The 27,816-nt window shown below is 33.6% G+C and overlaps 1 protein-coding gene across 6 annotated transcripts; it reads right to left on the bottom strand.

Annotated features, from left to right (window-relative positions):
• Positions 1–20,773: 20,773 nt before the first annotated feature.
• On the bottom strand, positions 20,774–27,511 carry LOC120068987 (uncharacterized FCP1 homology domain-containing protein C1271.03c-like). 6 transcript variants are annotated; one of them, XM_039020672.1, is made up of 7 exons: positions 27,079–27,498; positions 22,559–22,921; positions 22,381–22,462; positions 22,167–22,233; positions 21,793–21,978; positions 21,580–21,640; positions 20,774–21,356 (listed from the first exon to the last, which is right to left on the bottom strand). In XM_039020672.1, exons 2-7 carry the CDS (start codon positions 22,896–22,898, stop codon positions 21,184–21,186), a joined length of 909 nt encoding a protein of 302 aa, XP_038876600.1. In that variant the 5' UTR covers positions 22,899–22,921; positions 27,079–27,498; the 3' UTR covers positions 20,774–21,183. The 6 variants fall into 6 exon arrangements, with proteins under 6 accessions (XP_038876600.1, XP_038876594.1, XP_038876587.1 ...); XM_039020666.1 differs by adding an exon at positions 26,194–26,313 and having other exon boundaries at positions 21,179–21,356; positions 21,580–21,978; positions 22,559–22,951; positions 27,079–27,511; XM_039020659.1 differs by adding an exon at positions 26,194–26,316 and having other exon boundaries at positions 21,179–21,356; positions 21,580–21,978; positions 27,079–27,510.
• Positions 27,512–27,816: the final 305 nt, after the last annotated feature.

Here is a 27,816-nt window from a genome sequence, read left to right as displayed (position 1 = left end):
ACATTTGGTCATTAAGCTTTGAGTTTTGTTTCAATTTAGTCCCTAAGTTTCAAGATGTTATAATTATACCTTTAAAATTTGAGTTTTGTTTCAATCCAGTCCCTAGGCTTCAAGATTTTTATAGTTTTAACCTCAATTTTTCACTAAATACTCACTTTCAATCATTACATCAATTTCAATTAATTAATTAAAAATAATTATGAAGTTAAATTTTAATTTTAATTTCAAAACTAATAAAAAAAAATAGGGAAACTTAATTAATTACAATTATTTTGATTATTCTAATTTATTAACATAAATTAACATTAAAGACAAAAAAAATGGGTATTTAATAATTAATCGAGTTTAAGAGAGTAAATCTTGAAACATAGAAACCAAATTGAAGCAAAACTCAAATGTCAAGAGTAAAATTATAACATTTTGAAATTTAGGAATTAAATTGAAACCAAACTCACTAATACGTAACATTTTAAAACCTAGGGATTAAATAGAAAGCTAGACCTACAACCTAGAGACGAAAAATGTATTTTCCCTTTTTTTCATTCAGTTATAACACTTTGTTTTGAAGAGAATAATCAAACTAAACACACATAGCAATGGCCTTTGATTTCTTTTTTTTTTTTTATTTCGAATTAAACATAAATACAAAGGGTTAAGCAAAATTTGGTTGAATATATTATATTATATTGAAGATGTTTTGGTAGGGATTTAACCTTCTTTCTCCAACTCTAATGAAGTTGAAATTCCAATTCCATAAAGCGTACTTGTTATGATTCGAATATAGGACCAAGACTTGTTGGATGCTATTGAAAAAAAAAAAAAAAAAAACTTGATGATCGAAAAGAAAATGCGAACAATCCAATTCACCCGATACAATTTTAAGTTGAATTGAGTTCAAATAAGTGAAAACTTGATGGATTTTGTTATTTGTTAGTGTTTGGATTTACCTAAAATTGGTTTATGTTAAACATAATCAACCTGAAATTATTATTAATTTTAAAAAACAACTTTTTACTTACAATACAACTATATATGTATTTTAATTTTTTTTATTATTTATTCTCTAAATACTCTTAAAAATAACTTTTTAAGATTATGAAATCCAATTCTTTAGAATATATTATTTTCAATTGCAATTTACTAAATAATCTTAAATTGCAAATCATTATTTACAAATTACCGATAAACTATTGTCTATTATTAATTTTGGAACCAATTACAAATTAAAATATATCTTATATTTAAATTTGGAGACAACAAAATAATAAATTTCAAGAAAGGCCACATGTCTTCATCAATAAAATGAAATTGGTTCGTATGATATTTGGACTCATGCCTCAATGATAGTTTAGCCACAAGCATTAAAGCCCCAATCCAAATAATCTTAAATTGCAATTTATCATATATATATATATATATATATAAATTGAATTGCAAATCTTAATTTAATTAATTGAAAATAATTAAATAATATTTTACATATTAACATTTTATTTCTTAAAAAAATTAAAATTTAAATAAATAAATAGAACCAACCCAACTCAAATATTTTTATGGTTGAATTTGATTTAGTTCATTATTTAATAAGATCAATTGTTTGGACTAAAAAAGTTTACAACCCGAACAACTGGCATATGAGAAACAAAAAAAAATTCAACCTAACCCAACATATAAACATCTCACGAAGAAGCTTAAATTCTCTATATAGAACAGATGTAGGATGTGATAGTCAGTGAATCAGTTATATTTATAAAGAAGTGGGACAATTCTTTGTTGTAATTAGAATATTGTACTTATTTTGACCTAATTAAAAATTTTCATTAAAATCTTCAACAATATATATTAGGATAATTGTAAGGAGTGATAAAATTGGTTGTTATATTTATAAATATGTAAATAAATAATTTGCAAATTTAAAAGTAAAGAAATCATACACCCAATACAGAATCTTCCCCACCCAACACTTCCCTCTCTTCTAATTATTGTTCACATGGGACTTTCCTCAAACACCATGGCTACAACATTTCTGATGCCAACCATGGCAATTCTGATTCTCATTCTGCTGTTCAACCCAGCAGGCTACAACGCCGCCTTCAACGAGACAGCGTCGGAGTGGTGTGATGGGTCCGAGAATTGCCTCATCAGCGACGAGAGCTCGGATTCGGAGTTTCTGATGGAGACAGAGACCAGCCGGATGCTACTGGACTTTCAGAAATTACAAACTCCGAGCACTAACGACGCTAACAAACAATCGGTTGCGGAATGTGGTCGGCCGCCGCGGTACGACAGCTGCACTGGTGACAAAAGGAGCATCTCCAAGCCTGAAAATTGCGACCCCCGAAATCGAGTCAATCCATGTTAGTCCTCCTCTTTTAGCTTTGATCGGAAGCCATTGTGATTTCCAGAAAAAGAAATGTTGTTTAAATATGTATTGTGGAAGATTAGTTGGCCTTCAATGTTGATAAGGAAACGTCCTCTTGTTTTTATTTTTATTTGAATAATGAATTTCAACATCTGTTTTAATCACAATCACCTGTAATTGTAAATCTTGGGATAGGTTTTTAATTACTTTGATGGTACATCCTTTCAACTATGTTAAAACCTATGAAGTACAGATATGGATACAAATATGAGAGATAGATACGAAGGATGCATAGATACGTCAATTTTTAAAAACTAAAATATCGATAGGTTGAAGATAGGTTTCTTTTTCTTAAAAAAAAGAAATTCGAGGATATAGATAAATTTAACATACAAATTAATGACAATAGTACAAAATACAATACGGATATCAAAATACAATACAAAAAACAACATCTAAATATTGAAGTAAAATAGTCGATAAAATGTAATAAAAAAGTGACTCTTATTGATCAGAAAAGAAGAAAATGAATAGAGAGAAGCATAAAAATAAACGGAAAAGTTCTTCATTGAATTGGATATTCAAATAGTTTATATTTTGGTAGATTTTGTAGGACTCAAATGTAAAGATGAATATTAGATTTCTAAGATTCGGTCTTTTATTATTATTTTTTTCTTTTAGTTTTAGACTCAAGTAGTAAGTTTTTTAAATAGGTCATCTAGTTTTAAATTGAGAAAGATTAGATGAGTCGTTTATCTTTTTTCTTTTAGAAAAATGTAAATGTAAAAATAAATACGTATCGGAAAAATATCTAAAAGTATCGATATCTAATACGTATTTTTTGTCTCGTATAAAGTATCTGTGTTTCATAAGTTAAAACGATCCATAACTCATTATTATCATTTCATTTACAACCTTTTATTCAAATTTCGTTAACATGATTTATAACATAATTTACAAAATCTAGTTTTACACCGTGTTGTGATATTGTAAGTTCTGTTTGGTATGTCTTCTCATATTAGAAATATAAAATATGAATTAATTAAAATAATTTTATCAACATGTTTGTAGCTTAGCTCCAACTTTCCCACCTGATCAATTCTGATCATCTTTGTAATTAAAAAATAATAATCATAATTTTTTTTTTAAAAAATATTATATATGATAAAATCGATGAAAATATTTACAAATAATAATACAATATCATAGTATCTCTGATAGATCACCATAGACTGCTATCTATATCTATCATGACATGAATTAGAGATAGATTGTCATAGACTGCTATCTGTATCTATCATAACATAATTGTAGTTTGATAGTGGTGAAACTTTGTAATATTTGTAATATTTTAGTTCACTTTGAAAATAATCTTTTTCTTTATTATTAATTTGCATAATTTTTTTCATTTTCTTGAATGAATGTTTAATTGGTATTGATATTTTGCCCGCGTACCTTTTAGGCATACCTTTTAACCTTACCGTTTAGATATTTGATTGTAATTTCAATTGTCTAGTTTTAGTATATTCTTTCAAATAATATTAAAAGTAGTTTCTAGAGATAAGTTTATTATGTTAATATTTTTTTTAAAAAAATAAAATTTTAAAAATAGTACGTATTAAACTTTTCTTTATAAATGGTAAAAATATATTTGGGTTATTTTTAAATATAAAAAAATGAACCAAAATATTTACAGAATATAGTATAATTTTAGAACTATCAATAGTAGACGATGATAGACACTGATAGATAAGTGTCTATCAGTGATATTAATAGACACTGATAGAAGTCTATCAGCGCCTATCAACATCTATTATTAATAGTTTTAAAATTTTGCTATATCATGTAAATATTTTCAACAGTTTTATCATTTGAAATAATTTTTCAATATATTTTAATAGCATATTTTCCTTATATGAAAACTATTATTATTATTATTTAACTTATTATGATATAAAAAATTAATATAAAATGAAGTCCAAAGTATCAAAAGGTGTTTTAATCTTGATAAAATTGACATCCTTACATGTTGTTTGTCATCAGTATTTTAATTTCGACACTAATAGTATCTAGATTTTGTTTTATGTTTTTTAGATTTATTGAGTTCGGTAAATATGTGTCTAGTGGACAACTCTAATTTTACTTTTAAAAATTGTTTTCGAATTCTATGAGCCAAATAATATAAATTCTGGAAGCAACAACTAGTTTCATGATATATAAATATAATATTAAATACATTTTAAACAAACTATTTAAATTAAAATCCAATTTCTGAAGCTATCAAGTATATATATGAAAACACGAAATAGATTTCCTACTAAACGAGCCCTATAAAGGACTGTTTGAGAGACTGAGATATAATCAGGATTATTGGAAATTAAAAGAATATAGAAATGTATGAAGAACTGAGGGTAGAACATAAATGAATTTGTGAAACATGAAAACGATAGACAAATGCATTAGAATAAAAACCGTGAAAACATAATATGATATTATAAATCTGACCCAAAATACTCTATTCGAACATAAATTTCAAGTTACATAACATTACAAACTCATCCATGACCATTTTACAAACAACCCGAGTGAGTAGACAAAGGTTTGGAAATTGTGGGTTTGAAATTGAAGACGACAAGATGTGGAAAGTGTCGGTTGAATATTAAATTAATTACTGAATATTATATTAAAATTCTGAATATTTTGAAAAATGAAATCATTTGAAATTCTAAATTCTTATATAAAGACAAAATTTGAATAATTGCGAAGTTTAAAATTTAAAAAAGAGTACTATCACACCTCTATTCAATTATTGCAATTATTTCTATCAAACTATACTTCTTTTATTAATACAACAAATGTGAAGGTGAGGGAGGGGTTTTAGTTCTTTAAGTTATACTCGTGACCAAAGACAGATCACGTAATCAAATACAGCCAATATATATATATATATTTTGAAAGGTACCCCTCAAATTATTTATTTTTGTTTGAAAATCAGACTTTTAAGTATTTGTAAATTTGGCTGCTTTCAAGAAAAAAAAAAAAAAAAACCTAACTTATTTTAAAATATAGCAAATTTTACTATTTATCGATATCGTATATTTCTATATTTCAAAATATTTTGAGTTGTTTTGTCATTTAAAATAATTATCTTTAAAATTTTTCAAATTTAGATTTAATGTATATTTTCTAAGGGGGATTACCAAATATAGAAAATTGGGCAAAATAATTACAAAAGTAGCAAAGTCCATAAAAAGGCCAAACCAAGTTACATAGTTAAGTCCACCCAATGTAAAATGTCAAAAAAAAAAAAATCACGCAAAATCTCTAAACAAGTGTCCCGTGATTAATGAAACCCAAGATCGCCCCGACCTGCTATTAATTGCTTGACCCATGCGAAATGATTCTTCTTCAAAGAAATTGAACCGCGAATGCCAACGCTTCAAAGAAATTATTCTACTTGTTTCTTCCTCTCTAAATTAGAAAAGCCTAGAAAAGAGAAAATGAAGACGAAGGTATTAAAACTTAGAGCATGCGCATTAAGTCCTAGAGTTCTAATGTGTTGATTAGTTAGTTGGATAGTCTAACCAATTAACCAATTTTCCTTTAACCTAATTGAAACATGCATTCTAAGATTCTAGTCTAAAAATCTTAGCATACAATATTCAATTACATGCTACTTGTGATTATAGCTAGATGAAGGAAAAGACATCATGCAAGCTATTAAATTGATTAGCTATGACGTACATTCAATGGTAAGGGCATCAATCGATACAAGAAACATACATCAACAAATTTAAACATATTCAAAGAGACATAAAATCTCAAGTAATTACATAGGATTTACTCCCAAAACTAGATTAACACTTATCTCCGAATCTCCATAGACAAAGATAAAAAGGAGGGAATAGCTTCAAATCCTAATTACAATTCAAAATATCAAAAATCTAAGCTAGGATGTAAAAAAGAAAAAAAAAAATTGACTTGGGTTGGTTTCTTCTCCTTTCCCTCCATAATTTTTCCCTAAAAAATTGAGAGGGTATTTAAAAAATTGACTTGGGGTAGGACAGCGTAACTACACTAGCTTTTGTTGTCATAGGGTAACGCAGGACATAACAAGGTCCTGCCCTCCAAAACATGCATGCGCATTTGTTATGTTTTTCAGTCAAACTCTAGAGCGTAGCTACGCTCCAGGACAACGTCACTATGCTCCACGAATTATCATCAACTACTGCCTTCAAGCGTAAGGTAAACGTAAAGTGCAAAGTTGATATATTGTTCCAGATGCATTTTTGCCTTTTCACCTTCCAGTTGTTGTTAAGTGCTCCGTTTCGATCCGAATTGCACCCGAAAATGTCTCGATGCTCTCCTTTACTCATTTTCCTGTCAAAATACTCAATGAAACATTAAATTCATGAGAACTAATATGATTTAGGTGAAAATAAATAGCTCTTTTGGAGAGCTATATCAAAGAATAACTTACACATAAATTTAAGAGTAACCTAAATAGACACTTAATAAATGGAAGGAGAAGAATAAAAGAAGAAGAAATTGAACTTGATTACTGATAACATGCCGATAATCAAACTTGGTTGTATTACCGAACTCAATTGCCAACTGATTGATGTTCAAAAAGTATAGAGAAAGAAGAAGAAGAAATGGCCGAAGAAAACACGCAGAATTCGTTCAAAATATTAAGCTCAATTTTGGTATGTTAAAAGATTGAAAAGGCGCGTATTCTCTTTCCATGTTTTTGCTAATTTTTTGCCATATTTAAATACAGTTTCACGTGTTTGCTATTTACAATAATTTCCCATTTTCTTATCTATTTAATTTTATCTCTCCACAATTATTCTCTTGATTTATTTTGAGGAAAATTTTTATCGATAGAAAAAATGTCAAACTATTTATAATAATAGAAAATACTGGTATACACTGATAGACTTCTATCAGCATCTATTAGTGACAGACTTCTATCAATTTCTATCATTGATAGACACTGATATACTTTATCAACCTCTATCAAAGAAGGTTAAAGTTTTGTTATTTTGTGTAAATAGTTTCCTTTATTTTTCTATTATTGAAAATCTCCCTTATTTTAATTTATTTTTCTATATTGTACCATCCGTACTTTTCTTTTCATTTATTCTTCGCGCTCTCGTTGTCTGACTCTTCTTACTCTCTCAACCTCTGGATCTTTCTCTTGATTTCTTCTTTTTTTTCTCTCTCTTTTGCTCTCTTTTATCTCGTTCTTTGTTATCTCGCTGTCTCACTCTCATTCTTTCTTCTTGGTCTCCTCTCTCTCACACACTCTCGGTCTCTTCTTGCTCTCTCACTCTCTCACTCTCTCACTCTTTGCACTTTGCTATCTAACTCTACTGCATTTGACATTTCATTGATCAACAAAACATGGAGAAAGAAAAAATGGAGAATGACCAACACAAATGGAGGAAGAAAAATTGTGAAGAAGAAAAGGAAGAGGAAAAGAGAAAATAAGGGTAGTTTTGTAACCTTTGTTGATGACAATGTAAGGGTGTATGAAAAGCATGTTTGCTTAGTTATTATGCTTATATATAAAACTAATGTATAGTAATGACCGGACATTGCATGAAGCTTGACACATAGGTTTCTTTATAAGTGTTATAAACACCTAGTTATGCGTATGTGTTTTAGTTGTTTCTTTTTAATGGTTAAAGAGAAACTAGAACTAAAAGCAATAAAAAAGACATGCATGCTCATTTAGGCTTAATTCATGGTTTTAAAATGTTTAAAACTTGGATAACATAGATCTAAAATCACAGTTCTAATATGATTAGCAACCCTTAGGCTTTAATCTTTTAATCAGTTTAATAGGATTAAATTGACTAATAAAATATTAAAGTGTAACAAATCTATCTACTGGACCTTTTGTCCAAGGCGGGTTCTATCTAGGTTGGGGTATTTAAGTTGACGGAAATGTAACACCCTTACCTGGGAACCTACCTAGAAAGGTGAATTAGATAGATTTGATGCATGCATGCAAGTTAAGGATAGTCCATTAAAGTGTTTAAATGTGACTACTTGAACTTGTTCATAATTCATAGACAAAGGTTGTTTATGAGCGGATTTAAAAAGATGACTTAGACTAAAATCAGTAGCCGGATTTTCTAGGTTAATGAACCCCTAGGAAGAACATTCAGTGGGTAGGTCAATATTAAGGTGGATGGAGAGAGTGTTCATAGTAAGTGGGAGCGGGAAGTGCGACAGCATATCTTTCGGTCTCCCTCGTTGGATTGAATAAAGTTTATGCGCATCACCTTGAGGCACCCTGGAAGTGTCCCCTTTTAGGCGCGTTTCTTTATTTGATCTCCTGTAAGAGGATAAGGTTACTTAGTCTTTTGACCTAATCTGCTTCTTCCCTACGGTGAGCTCATTAGGGTGGGACTTTAGCACCGAAAGCGAGAGGTCACACTTACACAGAATTGTTAAAGGTTAACAGTTCTGAACCAAATAAATGGTGGTTGTTAGGATCAGCTCCAAAAGTTGGTTCTGCTTAATGGTTAAGAAGGTTGCATCCCAGTGAAGGGGCAATTGATCACCCCACCAGTGACATTTGTCCTGCTTTATTAGGGCATCATTGCAAAATAGAAGTCTTTCACTTAGGTACCTGAAACTGTTTTAAAAAATTAATCGATTAAAATGTGGTTTAGCAAAATCTAATAAAAGTTTTGTTCGTTTTTCATCAACAATCTTTTGAAAATGTCCATAGCTACATTAGCTTTTCTTAGCATGAGAAATTAACTGGCAATAACTTTTCAACATGGAAACACATGATCACAACGATACTAATCATCGAGGATCTCATGTTTGCTCTTACAGAAGTCTATCCTTCTATTCCAACTCCGAATGTCTCTCGAAATGTTCGGGAGGCATACGAGTGATGGACATGGGCGAAAGAGAAGGCTCGAACCTATATCTTGGCAAGTCTTTCTGAAGTCTTGGCCAAGAAGCATGAGCCTATGGTCTCAGCGCATGAGATCATGGAGCCTGTGGGGAATGTTTGGATAACCGTCTAAACAGCTCATGCACGAGGCTCTTAAGTATATATTCAACTCCAAAATGGAAGAAGGCACCTCTGTTCGTGAACATGTGCTTAACATGATGGTCTACTTCAATGTGGTAGAGTTGAATGGGTCTACCATCGATGAGGGCAACCAGGTTAGCATAATCTTGCATTCTTTACCGGAGAGCTTCCTACACTTTGTTAGTAATGTGATTCTTAACAAAATGAAATACAATCTTACAACTCTCCTCAACGAGTTGCAGACTTACAAATCTTTATTGAATAGTAAGGAGAGGAAGAAGGCTGAGGCAAATGTTGCTTCATCTTCTAGGACATTCCATAGAGGTTCGACCTTAGGAACAAAGTCTGCACCTTCTACTTCTAACTCTGCATAGGGGAAGAAGAAGAAGGGTGGTAAGAGAAAAGGAAAGGTGCCTGCTAAGCCGCTGCCTATCACCCCAAGAAGGCGTCCGCAACTGGTTGAAAAGAGAAAATGTTTCCACTGGAAGAGGAACTGTCCTTGCTGGCTGAAGGAAAGGAAGGTCGCCAAGGCTAAGGCTAAGGCAGATAAAGGTAAATATGATTTACTTGTACTTGAAACTTGTTTAGTGGAGAATAATGATTCTGCCTGGATAATTGATTTGGGCGCCACTAATCACATTTGTTTTTCTTTTCAGGGGATTAAATCCTGGCGATAGCTAGAGACTGGTGAGATGATGATGCGAGTAGGCACTAGGCACGTCTCTCAACTGTGGCAATGGAGGGATCCAATTAACTTTACAAAATAGGTTTATAATTTTGAATGATGTATATATTGTTCCTAAACTTAAGAGGAACCTTATTTCTGTAAAGTGTTTGCTACAATGTAAATACACTATTTCGTTTAATGTGAATAAAGAGTTTATTCATAAAGATGGTGTTAATATTTGTATACCGTATCTGGAAAGTAACTTGTATGTGCTAAGGTCATTAGCCATTAGTTCCCTCCATAACACAAAATTGTTTAAAACTGTCGTAACTCAAACTAAACGTCAACGTATTTCTCCAAAAGAAAATGCCCAACTTTGGCACCTTCAATTAGGGCACATCAATCTCAATAGGATTGAGAGATTGGTGAAGAATGGACTTCTAAGTGAGTTAGAAGAAAATTCTTTATTGGTGTGTGAATCTTGCCTTAAGGGTAAGATGACTAAATGACCTTTTACAGGAAAAGGTTATCGAATCAAAGAGCCTCTTGAGTTAGTACATTCCGACCTTTGTGGTCCTATGAATGTGCGAGCCCGAGGTGGTTATAAGTATTTTATCAATTTTACTGATGATTACTCTAGGATGGGTATGTTTATCTTATGCAACGAAAGTCTGAATCTTTTGAAAAGTTCAAAGAGTTCAAGGCTGAAGTTGAAAACACATTGGATAAATGGATTAAAACACTTCGATCGGATCGAGGTGGAGATTTTTTGGACTCGGTATTCCAGGACTATTTGATAGAATATGGAATCGTTTCCCAACTCTCAGCGTTGGGTACACCTCAGTATAATGGTGTAGTGGAGAGGAGAAATAGAGCCTTGTTAGACATGGTTCATTCGATGATGAGTTACGCTTCCTTATCGGACTTGTTTTGAGGTTTCGTAGTGGAGACTGTGGTATACATACTTAACTGTGTTCCCTTCAAGAGTGTTGCGAGAACACCTCTAGAGTTGTGGAACAGACGTAAAGCTAGTTTACGTCACTTTCGCATTTGGGGTTTCCCTGCACATGTGCTTGAGGTTATGCCTCTTTGTAGGCTACCCCATAGGTACTCAAGGGGGTTATTTTTATGATCCATCAGAAAATAGGGTGTTTATTTCCACGAACGCTACTTTCCTGGAGGAGGATCATATTAGGGAGCACAATCTACAAAGTAAAGTCGTGTTGCGTGAGCTTTCCCATGAAACTACTGAAACTTCACCAAGAGTTGTTGAAGAGTCTGCTTCATCAACAAGAGTTGTTGATGGTAGTTCATCTAATAGGTCGGTTCCACCTCAAGAGTTAAGGGGACCTCGGCGCAGTGGGAGGGTTATGAACCCGCCCGTTCGCTATCTAGGTTTCACAGAAATCCTTGCTATGGTAGTAGATGGTGACGTTTAGGATCCGTTGTTTTATCAAAAGGAAAAGAAGGATGTCGACCGAGATGAATGGGTCAAAGATATGGATCTCGAGATGGAGTCGATGTACCTCAACTCAGTATGGGATCTTATAGATCAGCCTGGTGGGGTAAGACCTATAGGTTGTAAATGGATCTACAAGCGCAAACGGGGTGTTGAAAGGTATGGACCTTCAAGGCTTGACTTGTGGCAAAGGGTTATACCCAGTTAGAGGGAGTCGACTATGAGGAGACTTTCTTGCCTGTTGCCATGCTAAAGTCGATCTGCATCCTTCTATCCATTGCAGCTTACTATAATTATGAGATCTGAAAAATAGAGTCAAGACGGCCTTTCTGAATGGAAATCTTGAGGAGACCATTTACATGGTACAACCCGAGGGATTCATAGCCTAAGGTCAAGAGCAAAAGGTTTGCAAGCTAAATCGGTCCATTTATGGGCTGAAACAGGCGTCTAGATCTTGGAACATACAGCTTGATACTGCGATCAAGTCGTATGGATTTGACCAGAATGTTGATGAACCTTGTGTCTACAAGAAGATCATCAGCGCTTCAGTAGTCTTCTTAGTGTTGTATGCAGACGATATACTACTCATTGAGAATGATGTAGTTCTACTGACTGTAGTTAAGAATTGGCTAGCGACCTAATTCCAAATGAAAGATTTGGGAGAGGCTCAGTTTGTTCTAGGTATACAGATCTTTCGAGATCGTAAGAACAAAGTGCTAGCACTGTCTCAGGAATCGTACATTGACAAGATGTTACTCAAGTACTCGATGCGGGACTCTAAGAAGTGCCTCTACCATTCAGGCATGGAGTCACTTTATCTAAGAACATGTGTCCTAAGACACCTCAAGAGGTTGAGGAGATGAGACGAGTCTCATATGCGTTTGCCTATGGTAGTTTGATATAGGCAATGCTCTGTACTCATTCAGATATCTGCTACATTGTGGGCATAGTCAGTAGGTATCAGTCTAACCCAGGCCAGGGTCACTGGACTGCAGTGAAGAACATCCTTGAGTATCTTCAGAGAACGAGGGACTACATGCTCGTGTATGGATCTTGAGATTTGATCCTTATTGGATACACGAAAACTGACTTTTAGACTGATAAGGACTCTCGCAAGTCCGCGTCAGGGTTAGTCTTTTCTCTTAACAGAGGAGCTGTAGTATGGCGAAACACTAAGTAGGGGTGCATTATCGACTCCACTATGGAGGTAGAGTACATAGCGGCTTGTGGAGTTGCTAAGGAAGCTGTCTGGCTCAGGAAAAGTTCTTGATAGAACTGGAAGTTGTTCCAGATATGTTTAGGCCCATTACCCTCTATTGTGATAATAGTGGGGTTAGTGAGCGAAAACTCTCAAAGGAGCTAGGGTCACAGGGCGCAGCATAAACCACATAGTAACGAAAGTATCATTCTTGATTCGCGAGATAGTGTGCATTCGAAGGGATGTGATCATCATGAAGATTAACTTCGGAGCACAATGTTGCTGACCCGTTTACGAGGCTCTCACGACTACAGTGTTTGGGGGTCACCTTCAGAGCATGGTCTACAGGATCGCCCACGGTGCGGACTAGGGCAAGTGGGAGATTTTTTTGTACTGGGCTTTTATGCCCTAGTTTATTGTTTTGTACTAGTTTTATGTACACCCCACTTTGTTTTTAGGACAAGTGGGAGATTTTTGGGGTTGATGCCCTAAAGTCTCGTGTCCTGTTGTAGTTTGTAAACAGTTTGTACAAATACTTGTGATGATATATGATATTTACTTCACTTCTTTGATTTTGCTCAGCTGTTTGTTTTATTTGCTTTACCACAAACTAATAAACCTAAAATCCCTGGTTATCTGTATGTAACTTAAGTATGTATGTTGTGACATACAAGTGATCATGTCTTAAGTGATAACCAAATGGTGTAGTATATGGATAAAGGAGGAAACCTTATCCTGGTAATGCTACGGATGCAACCCCTTTGTGGAATGGTCATAAATGTTATGACTTGTCACAGATGGTCTGATCCTGATCATTCGTGTAGGGGACATGCGAGCGGGGGCGTCCTATACAAAGAGTTTGTATAAGACCTGACCATGAAGTATTAGCGTCTCGTTATATAACATCGTTCATGACAAAGGCTTCACTTCACTAGGATGACCATAGGTAACATGACCTCAATCCTGAGTTAATTGGGAACTCTCTACCATTGAGGACGGTTCTTTGATTTGTGATGGTGCGAGTGGCCACGTCGCCGACTCAAATCTACCATTTTAGGATTCGTCTGATTTGGGAGCTGGGAACTCAGCTACACAAGATAGGAATTCACTTCTTCCCCGAAATAAGGCCAAGTAGATAGATTGGTCCCTTAAGGGCTGATTCCAGAGCTTGAACTAGGGTGGAATCGGTTCGGTTCGGTTCGGTTTTGATGGCCAAACTATCGAACCGCTTTTGTTTATACATGAAACCGAACCACACCATTTGTGTGGTTCGAACTGAACCAAACCGAACGATTCAATCCGATTCGGTTCGATTTCAAGAATCGGTTTAGTTATTTACCTCTGTTCAACAAAGAAAAGAACAACGCTAGAAAGAAGAAGTGAACTCTGGTTTCATACAAAGAGAAGTGAACGGCCTTGGTCGACGAAGAAAGAACCAGATGGTCTGGTTGAGTCGTCGACGAAGAAGAACCAAACGAAAGAAGAACTCTTGGTACAGATCTGATTTCGTAAAGGCGGTCTGGTAATGAAGATGAATGGGGGCATCTGATAACGAAGAAGAACGACGGTGGTGCGACAAGAAGAACGCAAGAACAATGGCAAGAAACCTAGTTGGTACAGATCTGATTGGCGAAGGGGAAGGCGATTACGAAATGGAAATGCGAAATCGAATGCTTGAGTCGTGAGGAGGGTGTGAGGTCAGCGCTCGAGTGCTAAAGTGAGTTTAAATTAGGTTATTTATTTATTATTAAATAAATATTAATATTACAAATATATATTATTAATTTTATATATATTTATTATATAAAATGGTTCGGTTCGGTTTAGAAATCGATTTTCAAGCTTTGAATAGAACCGAACCAATTAAATTTGATTTCAACAGCCCAATGAATCGCATTGAATCAGAAAATTTGGTTTTGCTTATAAATCGGTTCAGTTCGATTCGGTTTTGCAATTCGGTTCGGTTTGAGCAATCTTTTTGTCCACCCCTAGTTTGAACGATTGGCACCACACACCTTCTCTTGGTCCGAGAGGTGTTCACACATAGTTGATCTCTATTGTATTGTTCATTAGAGAAACTAGTGGTATTTAAGGAGTGAGATGTAACTACAGGGACAAAACAGTAAATTGGCCCAACTGTACTTACGAGCATTTGTGAAGGGTCATCGTACTCATGATTGGTTATATCCAATGGACATAGAAATATATCTTTAGTGGAATGTCTAGCAGTTAACAAGATGGGGATCTCGTGGCTAAAGAGTTTTAGTCAGTTATTCATGTACCATTTGGAGCTTCGAGCCACAAGTCCATAAGGTCCCCTTTGGTAGCTTGGATAAAATCGAGAATCATTTTTTGGGTCAATTTGAAATGTTCAAATTGACAAGAGGGAGTTCGATTATATAATATAATTGAACTGTTAATTATATATGATATAATTGACTAAATGTATGAGATACATTATTTTGGAGGAAATTAGATATAAATATGATTATATCAAGTAGAGGAGAAATTACCATAGTAGATATATGAATTCAAATTATAGGTTAAGAATATAATATGATTATATTCATTATTTATTTAAAATAGGTGGTTATGAGATAATTGGCCGGGATTTCTCCTGAATCGTTGCGATAGTGGGAAGTCAATTTCGGTTATTGTAATTGAAGAATAAAATGAAAATTGTTTTTCATTTGTAAAGGTTGCGAAAAATCACTCACAGTGTGGAAACTTCACGATCGCTTAGTTGAGAGCCTGAATACTGATAGATCGTAACGCCAAGCTTCTCCATGCTAAACTGATCGTTCACTGAACCTTCCGTCAAACAGTCTAATAAGACTGACTGGACTTAATGAACGCACACATTCTCTAAACGATCACTCACCTTCCCTAAACGAGCGCTTAGCGTGTCGAGTTTTTCTAAACGATCGCTTACTAATTACTAGACGATCGCTTAGTAAAACTTACACGATCGTGTACCTTTCTCTAAGCGACAAGCACCCGACTATATGATAGTCACCTACTATCTCCCAATTGCTTGTCATTCTACGTGATTGTCTTTTCCTCCTTCCTCTACCAATTCCGTCAAAGTCCACTCTTTGGATTCTCACTCCGAGAATACCAAGGGCTTCAAGTGGTGGTGTCGTCCCCACTTGCTACTTGTTCGTATGCTGCCGTTCGTGTAGACGATCGTGCTATTAGGCGACTGATTGCTGAGCGATTTGGACCGTAGAGGAGTTGTTTTCGCTGGATTAAGTTCAAGTGAAGACAGTTTTCAACTGGTACGTTTACTCAATCTGTTGTATTTTATTTGTCAAAGCATGCCTATAATCAGTGTTACAATGCATATCTGTTTGTTAAAATATGTGTGTGGTAATTCGGCCACAATGAAATAGGAAAGATCCGAACGCGCTCATGGATACTCTTGTTTAAGAGTTCTTTAAAAAAAAAAATCAATAACATTAGGGGCAAAAAAAATCAAATCACTTATTAGAGATTATTAGAAATTTTAAATTCTCCGAACAAACTTGGAATTGTTTATTAAATTAATCAAAATTCGTGCTTAATAAAGACTTTGTACTTTGTCCTCTAATACAGGTTATTGTTTTGGATTATAAGTTGATCAAAAAAGATTTATTTTTAAGAATGAATAAAGCATGGATTAAACTAAAGAATAAGTTGTCAGTGGAGTATAGAGAAGGAGTATCACAGTTTTTAGATATGGCGAAGTTTCATGTTAATGATTCTAGACGAATAAGATGTCCATGCAAGAATTTAATGAATTCAATTTTGGGAAAAATTAGATATCGTGGAACGACATCTATTAACATATGGAATATCTCCCTCATACTGTGAATGGGTACATCATGGAGAGCCAGTAAACTTATCTAGAGGTTTTAAAAGTCATACAACTTATTCAATACGCAATGTTGAAGTAGATAGTATAGAGGGTAATGTTGTCGAAGAAAATGAGATGTTGAATCTTATAAACGATCTACAAGTTCCAATTGAAAATGAAGATGCGAATGAAGAAGGGATTGAGAATGAAATGTCCTCTAATGGTCAAGAAAGGTCGAGAAATAGGATATGTTGACTTATTTAGGGAAACATCCTCTAAAGGTGGCAAGTTCATGAGCGTAGCAGTTGAAAATGCATATGTAACATTTTTTGTTTTACTTTCATGTTGTTTTTCATTTCTAACTTTAGTCGCTCATACTTACATATTTAATTAATATGTCCATAATCAAATGTTAGAATTACAATCCAACTCCACTCCAGAAGGTTCTCAACCATTAATAGGGGATGAAATTTGTGAGATGGTTTTAGGTAGACGACCCAGATATTCAAAAGGCGTAAGTTGGAGCCTTATACCTAAGTCAAGAAGGTGTAATAGCTCATCGAATTCATCATCTACTCAAGGAACAAAGAGGGAGGTGAGGGAATTGAGAGCCAATTTCGAACAGTCTTAGTCAAAGATTAAGGAACTTGAATACGTTTAAAAACAAACGAAAGAGGATCATGCAAGACAAATGGAAGAAAGGAAAAAAAATGATTGAAAAGACAGATACGATCACAGAGAGAAGGGCCATCGAATTAGGTATGATTACTTCATTATTTAGCTGTCTAATATGTTGCTATCTTGCAGTTATAATAGCAAAGTAGTTATGTCTTTGTAGCTTTATGATAAAAAATTGTTGGCTATCCTGTAGTTATGGTAGCCAAACAATTGAATTTTGATGTGTTTTTTGTCGTTTTGTCGCTTTTGTGTGTTTATAAATGTTTATGAAGTTCGAATGTGTTGTGGGAGATGGGTTGTGTTTGGTTTAAATTGTTTTGGGTAGAAAGTTTGAGTTTTATGTGTGTTCGTTCTTGTTTATGATGTTTGAATATGTTGTGGGGGTGAGTAGAGTTTGGTTATAATCGTTTTGGAGTTGAATTTGTAGGTTTTTATGTATTTTTTTGATGATTATGGGAAGTTTCATGTTTGTTGTTGAGGGTGGGTAAAGTTTGATTATACTCGTTTTGCTTGTTTTGTCGTTGAACTTGGAGTTTTTGTGTGTTTATGAATGTTTATGAAGTTCGAATGTGTTGCGGGGGGTGGGTCGAGTTTGGTTTATATTGTTTTGGGGAGAAAGTTTGAGTTTTATGTGTGTTCGTTCTTGTTTATGAAGTTTGAATATATTGTGAGGGTGGGTAGAGTTTGATTATAATCGTTTTGGAGTTGAACTTTTAGGTTTTCGTGTGTGTTTTTTTTTTTTTTTTTTTTTTTATGTTTATGAGCGTTGGGAATGTCGTGAGGGTGGGTGGAGTTTGATTATACTCGTTTTGCTCGTTCTACCATTGAACTTGGAGTTTTTGTGTGTTTATGGATGTTTATGAAGTTTGAACGTGTTGTGGGGGGTGTGTTCGTAAGGTTATAATCGTTCGAAGATGAGTTGGAAGATTATGACATTTGTGGATGCTTTTGTTTATGAAGTTTGAATGTGTTGTGGATGTTTAAAGATTATGACATTTGAATGTTTTTGTTTTATTGTAGGATGTTGTTCGGAGATGAGGTTAGACGATTGTTCAAGATGCTATGTTCTAGAAGTTGTTTTTTTTTTCTGTATTTATTGACGTTGTTTTCATTTTATTTCTTCCATATATTTTTGAAAACAAATTTCTTTTATTTAGTATCGACTTTGTTTTATTGTAGGATTTTGTAACTTTTCATTTATTTGTTATAGTATGGACTTTTTTTTTTGTTTTATTTATTATGTGAATCTGTTTGAGTTGGTTAATGATGCTTTACAGGTTATTCAGATCAAATTTAAAAAAATTAAAAATTAAAAATTAAAAATATTTAAAAGCCAATATCAACCATTGAAGAAACTCCCCATGCATATTTTAACGCGTCGGGAGCTCCCGTAACTCCCGACCAATATAACAAACTCCTGATGCATAGAATAGCGCGTCAAGAGTTTCTAGAACTCCCGACGCATCAAATAGGCCGTCGGCCCGACAACCTGTTTTATGCATCTGGAGATCCTCTCTCGACGGATTTTTCCCAACCAAACTCCCCATGATCCATCTGTCGTCGGGAGAGGATCTCACGATGCAGTTTCCACCCTTTCCCGACTATTCCTGATGATTCCCAGCGATTTGGGACCAAACTCCCGATGATCTATCTGTCATCATGATTTGAGTTGGTATAATATATCAATTCAATGTTTGGTCCACCAACTTTAAATGTTGGTGGAGTTGAGTTGGTATATTTTACCAACTCATACCAACTCACCTTAACTCTTACTTCTTCCAGTATTTTCAATAGTTCCACCAATTGGCCACTATCGACCACTATTGTTGCCACACTTCGAGAACCAACTCCAAACTCTGACAATCACCTTCAATGAAAACTCCGACGACCAACTCCAACGGTCAGTTCCAGGCTCCAACAACCACTTCCGACGATAACTCTAGTGACCAATTCTGGATTTCGGCAACCACCTCCGATGTGCTCTGGTCGGAGAATGGATTGGAATCAATTGTAAAATTAGATTAGAAACATCGAGGGCAACAGAACAGAGAAGACCTGTGAAGACGAGAAGTTAGGGTTTTTTTGTGTATACAGAAGCTTCTCAAAAAAATTTTGAAAAGGAGGAAGAAAAAACATTTTTGATCTAGAATTAATACCAAGAATTAATGAATTAACACATATATTTTGGTAAATGAAAATGTTTAATGGTAATAAAACGGTAACCTTTTTTTATAAAAATATAAAAAGGATAAATATTAAAAAAATTATTTATTTTTCGCACAAGCACGGTTATCCAAACTCACCCATTTGACCAAATGAATAGCAACAACGCAAGCATGGTGAGAGTATTATGCTTCCACCACCACCACACTTTGGAAGCTCCTTTGCAAGCATTTATGTACGTCATTTGCCAAACCTAAATCTTCCAATGTAGTACAACTTCTACCTCTTTTCTTGATGACTGTTAAAAGTATGTTGTAGGATTGTTGTTTATATAAATATTTTTGTTTATATAAATAATAATATTTTGTTTACATTAAGTACAGTATTTATACAAAGAAGTTTGAAAATATATTTTTATTTAAGTACATTCACATATCAAATAAGTATTAATAATATTTGAAAAAATATGTACATGGTTGAATAATATGTAATGTAATAAAAAAAAGATCCCCACAAAATGAAGGTGTTTTTTTTGGAACATGTTTGGCAAGAAATAGTGAAAAATGGAAATTTGTTCTTTGATGATTATCTAAATTTGGAGGAATTGAAAGTGAATTTTTAAAGAAATATGGTGGGATTCCATTAGCTACTAAGATGATGAAGGAGATTTAATTAAAAAAAATTCTTGCCAAAGTAAAATACAGAACAACATGAAGAAGGAAAAAAAAAAAGAAAATGATAAAATTCATGAAGAAAAATTAGAAATAAATTTTTTTTATTTTTCTTTGATTTTTCATTTTATTTAATTATATTCATGCAAGAAATATAGTGGATTAATTGTTGTTCACTATTCAAAAAAAGAAAAAAAATAAAACTTTAAAAAAATAAAAGAAAAATTATAATCCATATTTTATTTAACACAAAGATGGATAGAATTATTAAATAAGAAAACTTCAAAACAAAAATAGTCATCATAAAACTAAATTATTTAGAGTTCAAAAAACTGCAAAACAACCCGAAGTATTATGATTCTTTTGTTTGAACTCTACTCAAATATATTGTTACATTAATATTGTGCATGCAGTTAAATCTTATTAAATATAAATGTTATAACGATATTTAATAGTTAATTATAATTAGAACGAATTTATTAATTAGTTATGTAATATTTTTAATTCAACTGTTGGTACTAGTAAACCTAGTTTTTGAGGTTCTATGGATAAAATTGAAAATTTCACCAACAGATAAATGTCTCTGAAAACTCAATGAGACCTATGAAACAAACATAACTGACTAAGATAAAAGGACTAATGATAATTGAAACAAAGTGGTTGTAAGACCGATATTGCAATTGCAAGAATATGAGAACTCTTTCATTTCGGTAATAAAAGATAAAAGTCCATTCATAAGTCCATTCATTCAAATTAATACAAGATTGCTTCACAACTTACACCCTTCCAAATTAACCCAAAAAAGAGGATTAATTACAAAGTTGCTCCCTACAGTTTGGAAAAAAAATTGAATTTAATCCCAAATGATTTTAAAAGTTACATTTTTTTTTTTATAAGAATTTTAAAGGTTTGAATTTAGTCCTTATGGTTTGATAAAATCTCATAATTAGTCCTTATGGTTTGATATAATTGCCATAAAGTAAGGACAATTTATGAGAGTTTTATCAAATCATAGGTATTTAATTCCAACTCTCTTCTAACCACATAGCCCAAATTTACAATTTAACAAAAAAAAAAAAAAAAAAAAAAATCAAATAGTTGATGGAATGGAGTGATAATTATCCAAAACCATGTGATAGAAGTCCCAAGATGCACTTCCTTCTGATATTGGCCTTTGACCAAATGGATTTTGTCCCACATACTTTTGTACATTTTCAGCCTCAGCCAAGCCTTCTAGATAAATTCTAAGATCCCCTCTTGTACCTGCCACACACACCAAAGCCATTTATATTGTGCAAGAATTTAGCATGATTCTCAAACTAAGTAAACATAATCTTAACTTGGTAAAGATAACACTTTTTCAAGTTAATCATGAAGTTTGAGATATATGGTCAAAATTACTTTAAATGATGCATTTAATTAGTATCAATAGACTTCACTTAAAAAATCATGCCAACTTCATCCTAAAAATGTAAATGAAACTCACTAAGTGAAGTATCTTCTTCATCCAGAAACGTGTAGGAATATGGAAAAACTGCAGTGTTTGGCTGCAAGAATGAACATTTAGCGAAGAAACAATATCAGAGAAAACTTGTGTATCCAAATCACTTATGAGAAAAGGCAAGATAAAACGTGATTGAAACATGAAGACCATCCATTGATTATAATCTTTAACGATCCAAAAAATGAACGAACATACAGGATTAAGCAACGATTTATATGGAGAATCATCCACCAACACTGTATTCGATTCATTATACTCTCCCTGTTTCCACGGAAGATTTGGGTCCTGCTTCTCCCAAACTTTTCTCAGTTGCTTGAAAACTAGTCGTTTATGCTTCTTTTCCACAGTATAAAATTCTGAAGCAGTACAGTGCGACAGATCCTAATAAAGTGAATACAAGAAGGGAACGTCACTCGTACTATATTAAAATAAACAGTCACGTTCTGCACAATGATTAAATCACATTAACAATCTAACATGGAATGCGAATAAAATATATAGTCCCAAATGTAAGTCTAGAGTACAATTTCACAAAAGAACTTTTGAGATAAGGAAATTTTAATCCTCACCCAACAAAATAACAATCCGTGCTTCATGTCTCCCATCAAATAATCAACCATTCTTGATACATTCTTCCTTCAAAGGATTAAGAGGATAAGTTACTTGTTTGATATAGTTCATTACCGAACTACAACTCTTAATTTCAATATTACAGATATAATTAATCTAATAAAGGAACAAAGAAATAAATAACACTCGAACACACAATTAATCCAACAATACCTGTTTCTTGATGACCATATGCCAATTTCAAATCTTTCAAAGCAAAACTTCATGAAATCTAAATAAAAAGGTCTTTTGAAAACTGAAATTCAAAATCAGAATTTAATAAATAGGGTCGTTAAATTCTGAATTAATATAACTTGCACTGAATTAGTATAAAATGTTGATCAATTCTCACCAGCATGTCGAGCAATATTAATGTCTGCTTTCCGTTCCTTGGGAGGAGGAGATACTATATCAACAAGCACACCATTTATATCAAGAATGAGAAGCTTTTTTCTCATCTGACAATTATGTGGTCGTGAAAGAGGAGGTTTCAGATTCAATATCGACAAGCCATTAACTTCTTCATGGACTCCAAAGGAAAGCTGTTGAAAACTGGCGGCCAGTACTTCACAATTACTTTGATCAAAATGTCCAGGGGATGACATTCTACTCACATCTTGGGCACAAATCAGAACGCCCTTCTCATTTGGCTTATTATCTGGGTTCTCCGACTCATCAAGAGACTTCAACATTGTCTGTCAATTTATTACCTCTTCTGCCACAATGACGAATTTGACTTAAAAAACTGTATTGCGCACAAATGAGACACATAAATAACTGTAATCTAACCAGAGCTGTCATCTTTTATTATCATCTAAAATGAAAATGGACAGTAATGTTTCGAAACTTTTATGTCGTATATTTCAAGTTAAATATTAGTCAACAACAGTTATCCAACATCATAAATTTACCTTGTCAAGAGGAAAAAAGAAAAAAAAAGAAAAAAGAAAATGGTTTAAATGATAATTTGGTTCCTATACCTTTAGCTTTGGTTCAATTCAATCCATGTAAAGCTTTTATTCATTTTATTCCCTTCACTTTTAAAATGTTTGTTTTAGAACTATACTTCTTAAAATATGCCTACTTTGATCCCTATACACAATGAAACCTTTAATATAAAGAAAATATTAGCTAACAGCAGTTATCCAACACCAAAAGATCACATTTTAAAAGTATGGGAAGCAAAAATGGATAGTACATAAACCAAAATGGAAAAAGTTAAAAAAATACAAAGTCTAAAATGGTTGTTTTGTACATACAAGGACCAAAATGAACAAAAGAGACTAATATAGTATTTAAACCAAAATGATAAAGTCGTCTTCATTAAAACAAGGTATGATATCTTATGATACTTTAAAACTCTTCAACAATTCTACTGTGAGAACTCAGACAAAAAAAAAAAAAAAAAGAAAAAAGAAAAAAGAAAAGAAAAAGGACCAATGTGATAATCCATCGAAGTTTCAATACAAACAATTTTACAACTAAAAAGGTTCGACATGAGCCCACATGAACTTGTGGGCAAATTCCATACAAGTGTTAGTAATAGTGAACACAATTGCATTGACAAACTCCACAAGAATGCAATCTCAAATGAAACTTCTCAAAAGCTTGTAATAAGACAAACAAAAATATGTTTGATAGAACACCATCAAGGATAACCAATTTACAATTGGAAGGAGATAAAGTAAAATCACAGTTTATAGGTCCAGTTCTCCTTCAAATTCACTCAGCTAGAACCTTCCCAACTCCACTCCTCCATCCCCTTCTATTGATCATAACATAATTACAAAATTGAGGGCCCGGACATCACACAAAACCACACGTACCTCACATCTATCATGCCAACTAACATTTTCTTATTACATAGAATGATAAAAACCACCCCACTCCCCTAATAAGACTCATAGATCTTTCTCCTAGCATTCGTATAACAAATTGGAGGCTATCAATACTACGCCAGTGCCAATATAATCACTTCATCTTCGAGGTGAAGAGTCAAGAAATTCATCCATTCACAAGGATCCCATGGAGTCTTCCTCCAGACCTAATCATTTCCACTGATACAGGCACCTATACTACAACTTATCATAAGTAGATAGTAATTGAATTGGAGAGCAAGCATCCTTTACCATCCGCAATTGTTCTTGTTTTGTGAATGACCCATAAAACTTGGGTGCTAGTTTCTGATTCCTCCAATCAGCCATCTTGTATCTAAAAGGCTACTGCTTCAAGTAAATTGACACCCCAGCTTTGAATTCCTTATCTCTACTATACCCGTGTACTTGGGTTTTCGTAATTTGCAAAGTTTTGTACAGCTAGATCCCAAAGTCATCTAGGACACCATCTTATTCTAGCAACAACTGATCAATAGAAGAAATGGCAGAAAAGAACTTACTGCATCTAGTTAACTAGCAATGGGTGGAAAATTTATCTGAGGTTGGAACAACCTCACTAGCAATTTTATACCATTGTATGTAGGATAGAAAAACCAAAATTATAGTTGAACTGTGCATCTAAGGGTTTAAAGGAGGTTGTCACAGTGATGGCAACATCGAAAATTTCTATAGTACAAAGGATCGTACAACAATTAGACTTTTGTGGAGTCACAAGATGAGTTTTTTCTTTTTTCCTTTTCTCTGAATATATAGAATACACGAACATACAAAAATAGAAGCCCAAAAAAAAAAAAAGAGCCCAACAACAACACTACAAATAAGGGGACCAGTCCACTAAATTTATTCAACCCAACTTGTAGGTTTGTCCTCACAAAAACAATGAAGAAAAGTTCCAAGGCATCTGATGACCACCTTCATACTTTGATGACACCCGCTACTTAATAATCATGCATTGTTACTTAAAAACTCGTTCCAAAAATAACTCCTTCCAAGGTGTGTCTGGATTTAAAATGATTGACCAATGAACCTTATGTAATCGTACCATCTCCTTAACAAATCATTGAGCAACTATAAGGTCTGTGTATGGATGCTTGAGGGTGAGAAAATGCCAAATAGGCACACAAAATAAATGAGAATCCTTGGAACATTTTTCTCTCTTTTCATATATTGATGAAATGTTTGTTTCTTGTTAAAGAAAAAAAAATGAGAACCTTTCCCTTATGACACTGAAAGTTCCACATGGAATTCTATGAGAATGTCATCTTGAAGTAGCTTACTATAGTATGGGCAATAGCTTACAGGTTAGTACTGTAGGAACGCTGATGAGAAGAAAAAGATGTTATCCACTTGTTTGTTAGTTCTTCTAAATACTCATCCCTTACACTGGATGGAAGCAAAGTGACAAAGAAATAGAGCATCTGCTGCCTATTCAAGAGCCCAAATCAGTATTGAATTTCAAAATCATGGCATAACAGCTTAATCAACCCATTTGGTGCTCCAAGCTCACTGATTATTGTTCTAGAAGAAGGTTCAAATCCTTCTGGCTTGTACGTACTAGTTACAAACTGAATGCATAAGTTTGTTAGAAACTCTAATATAACCAAGAAACTAGGTCTGTCAAAAACCTTAAATCATTTACGCATCCATAGGAAATAGAATGTTCATCATATTATATGCCATATTAATTTGAGTTCTTTGAGTGTACAAACTCAATGCTTGCCCTTTCCAGGAGTTTGTTGCTCTCAAAGTCTAAATGAAGGCAAAAGGATTTGATGAAACTGGCCAATAAATCCAAACAACCATAAAAAGAGTCGTAGTAAACTTGATACGTTTCCCTTGAGTTCACCACACATTAATTATAGTGAACTCTTAGCACATGTTCCCAACTGGCCAAACATGGTTTTAAAAAAATAGTAATAATAAAAAAATAAAATGAAGCTTTAAACAAGATAGGCTCAGATCCAAAAGCCAACAAAAACAGAATCTAAAGCTGGTTTGCTTGAGTTCATCCTTCCCCATACACCATAAGAGCAAAAAGAGTACATAACCAGCTCATGGGAAAGAAGATAAAGAAAAGAGTGTGTAAAGCTACCTTACTCAATGCTCAAACAATCTGCCTCTATTAGATATTTGCAGTTTCCTTTCTTTTACTTTCCTTCTTTTCTAGCAAGCCCCAATGAAGATTCACACTCCCACGTTGGAATCTAAACCCCTACTTCACAACCAAAAGAAAAGACAACGAAGAAGATTATATTTGTATGAAGACTCATGGCCAGACGGCATTGCTCACCAACAGTCTTGGCCTTTCATTTCTTCATCCTCTGCTATCTCGTTTCCATTTTTCCATCCAGAAATTTACTTGCATTTTGAGTCTAACTAACTAACTATTAAATTCTCTTTGCTGGTCTGTTTTTAGCTTGTTCTGGTTCTACAACTAGCTGAGTATTAAATCTAACAATAGCTTGATTCCAATTGATACAAAAACTGAACTAAGAAAGGATAATAGACACCAAATGCAACTACACAGTTTATTGCACTCGTCAAGTTAAACAATCTTTTTGTAACCCTTTATCTAGCATCAAATTTATACCTATGAATATACAGAGAAATTGCACCATCTAAACAACATATATGACAGAGAAACCAATTGGATAAGTATACAGGATAATCGCGCTATATATTCTTAAAAATCTTCAACTTCAACACCTAAAAATCGATGGGGAGACTACAATCTCAACCTATAATAACCTAACATTTTAAGGGTAACAACATCAGCCTACTCTTTGGATTTCATTTCCAGCAACCTATTAAGCAATCATCTACCCAAAACTCAGCATGAGGTCACATAACGTCTTTGCCAAAATAAGTGGCAGGTTTCAATAGAAAAACGACAATATCAAAAGTGTTTGATGTTTAAGGCTTAAACTAACGAAGAATCATATAAACCCCCAATATAGAAAATCATCGAACAAGTTACCTCTTCCTGAATCGTGTCTCAGTGGTGCTGGACGTTCCTTAATCTTCGCTCACTCGATCAAATTCGCGGAACTGGAATAAATCACAACATGAAGATAATCGAACAATCGGGAAGAGGGTGATGATGATGGGAGAAAGGAAGGGAGATCGAGAATGAGAAACAGAAAGAGTATGGAGTTGAAATTGTAGAGATCGAGAAATTTTGAGGGTGGTTTAGAGATGCGTACGCGGGAATGCAAAGCGAACGAGGCGGCCGATTTTAAAGATTTGATGACGAACTTTTGAGCACGTAATTTTCATTTAAACCTTAAGTCTTTTCATACTGTCATGTTGTAAAAACTTGTTAGTTTGGGAATACCTTTTGCTTGGCCTAAATTGCGTAATTTGTGTCAAAAATATCTTAGGGATTTCAAAAGTTTTAACAATATTTCAAAAAAAAATTCAGAAATGCTCTATCATCACTATCTGGCCGAACTTCCTAATACTTATTTAGAAGATATCCTTCAACAAAATTGGGAAATTACCAAAAATAGGTTTAAAGACTTTTAGGATGAGTTTTCAATTAAAAGGATTTTGGACAAAAAGGGCATGAAATATCCAAATTGCCCTTTACTTAAAAAAAAAGCTATAAAATTATACATATCTCCTTTCACGATCGGACTATCCAGCAATGACAATATCTATTGAACGGTAAAAATTATTGGGATTGTGAAGACAAAACTTTATAGAAAAACATATA

The sequence above is a fragment of the Benincasa hispida genome, chromosome 1 (assembly GCF_009727055.1).
Source record: "Benincasa hispida cultivar B227 chromosome 1, ASM972705v1, whole genome shotgun sequence".
In the NCBI taxonomy this organism is placed as follows: domain Eukaryota; kingdom Viridiplantae; phylum Streptophyta; class Magnoliopsida; order Cucurbitales; family Cucurbitaceae; genus Benincasa; species Benincasa hispida.
Note: the sequence above shows the minus strand (reverse complement) of the source record. Positions and strands in the feature narration are given on the sequence as shown.

Bases quoted from the DNA above. Each gene is read 5' to 3' on its own strand.
- LOC120068987 (XM_039020666.1), bottom strand. From the start codon at position 22,898: ATGTTGAAGTCTCTTGATGAGTCGGAGAACCCAGATAATAAGCCAAAT. The intron at 22,463-22,558 runs GTGAGAATTGAT...TTTGAATTTCAG, and splicing joins TAATATTGCTCGACATGCTG to TTTTCAAAAGACCTTTTTAT. The intron at 21,357-21,579 runs GTGAGTTTCATT...TGTGTGTGGCAG, and splicing joins TGAAGAAGATACTTCACTTA to GTACAAGAGGGGATCTTAGA.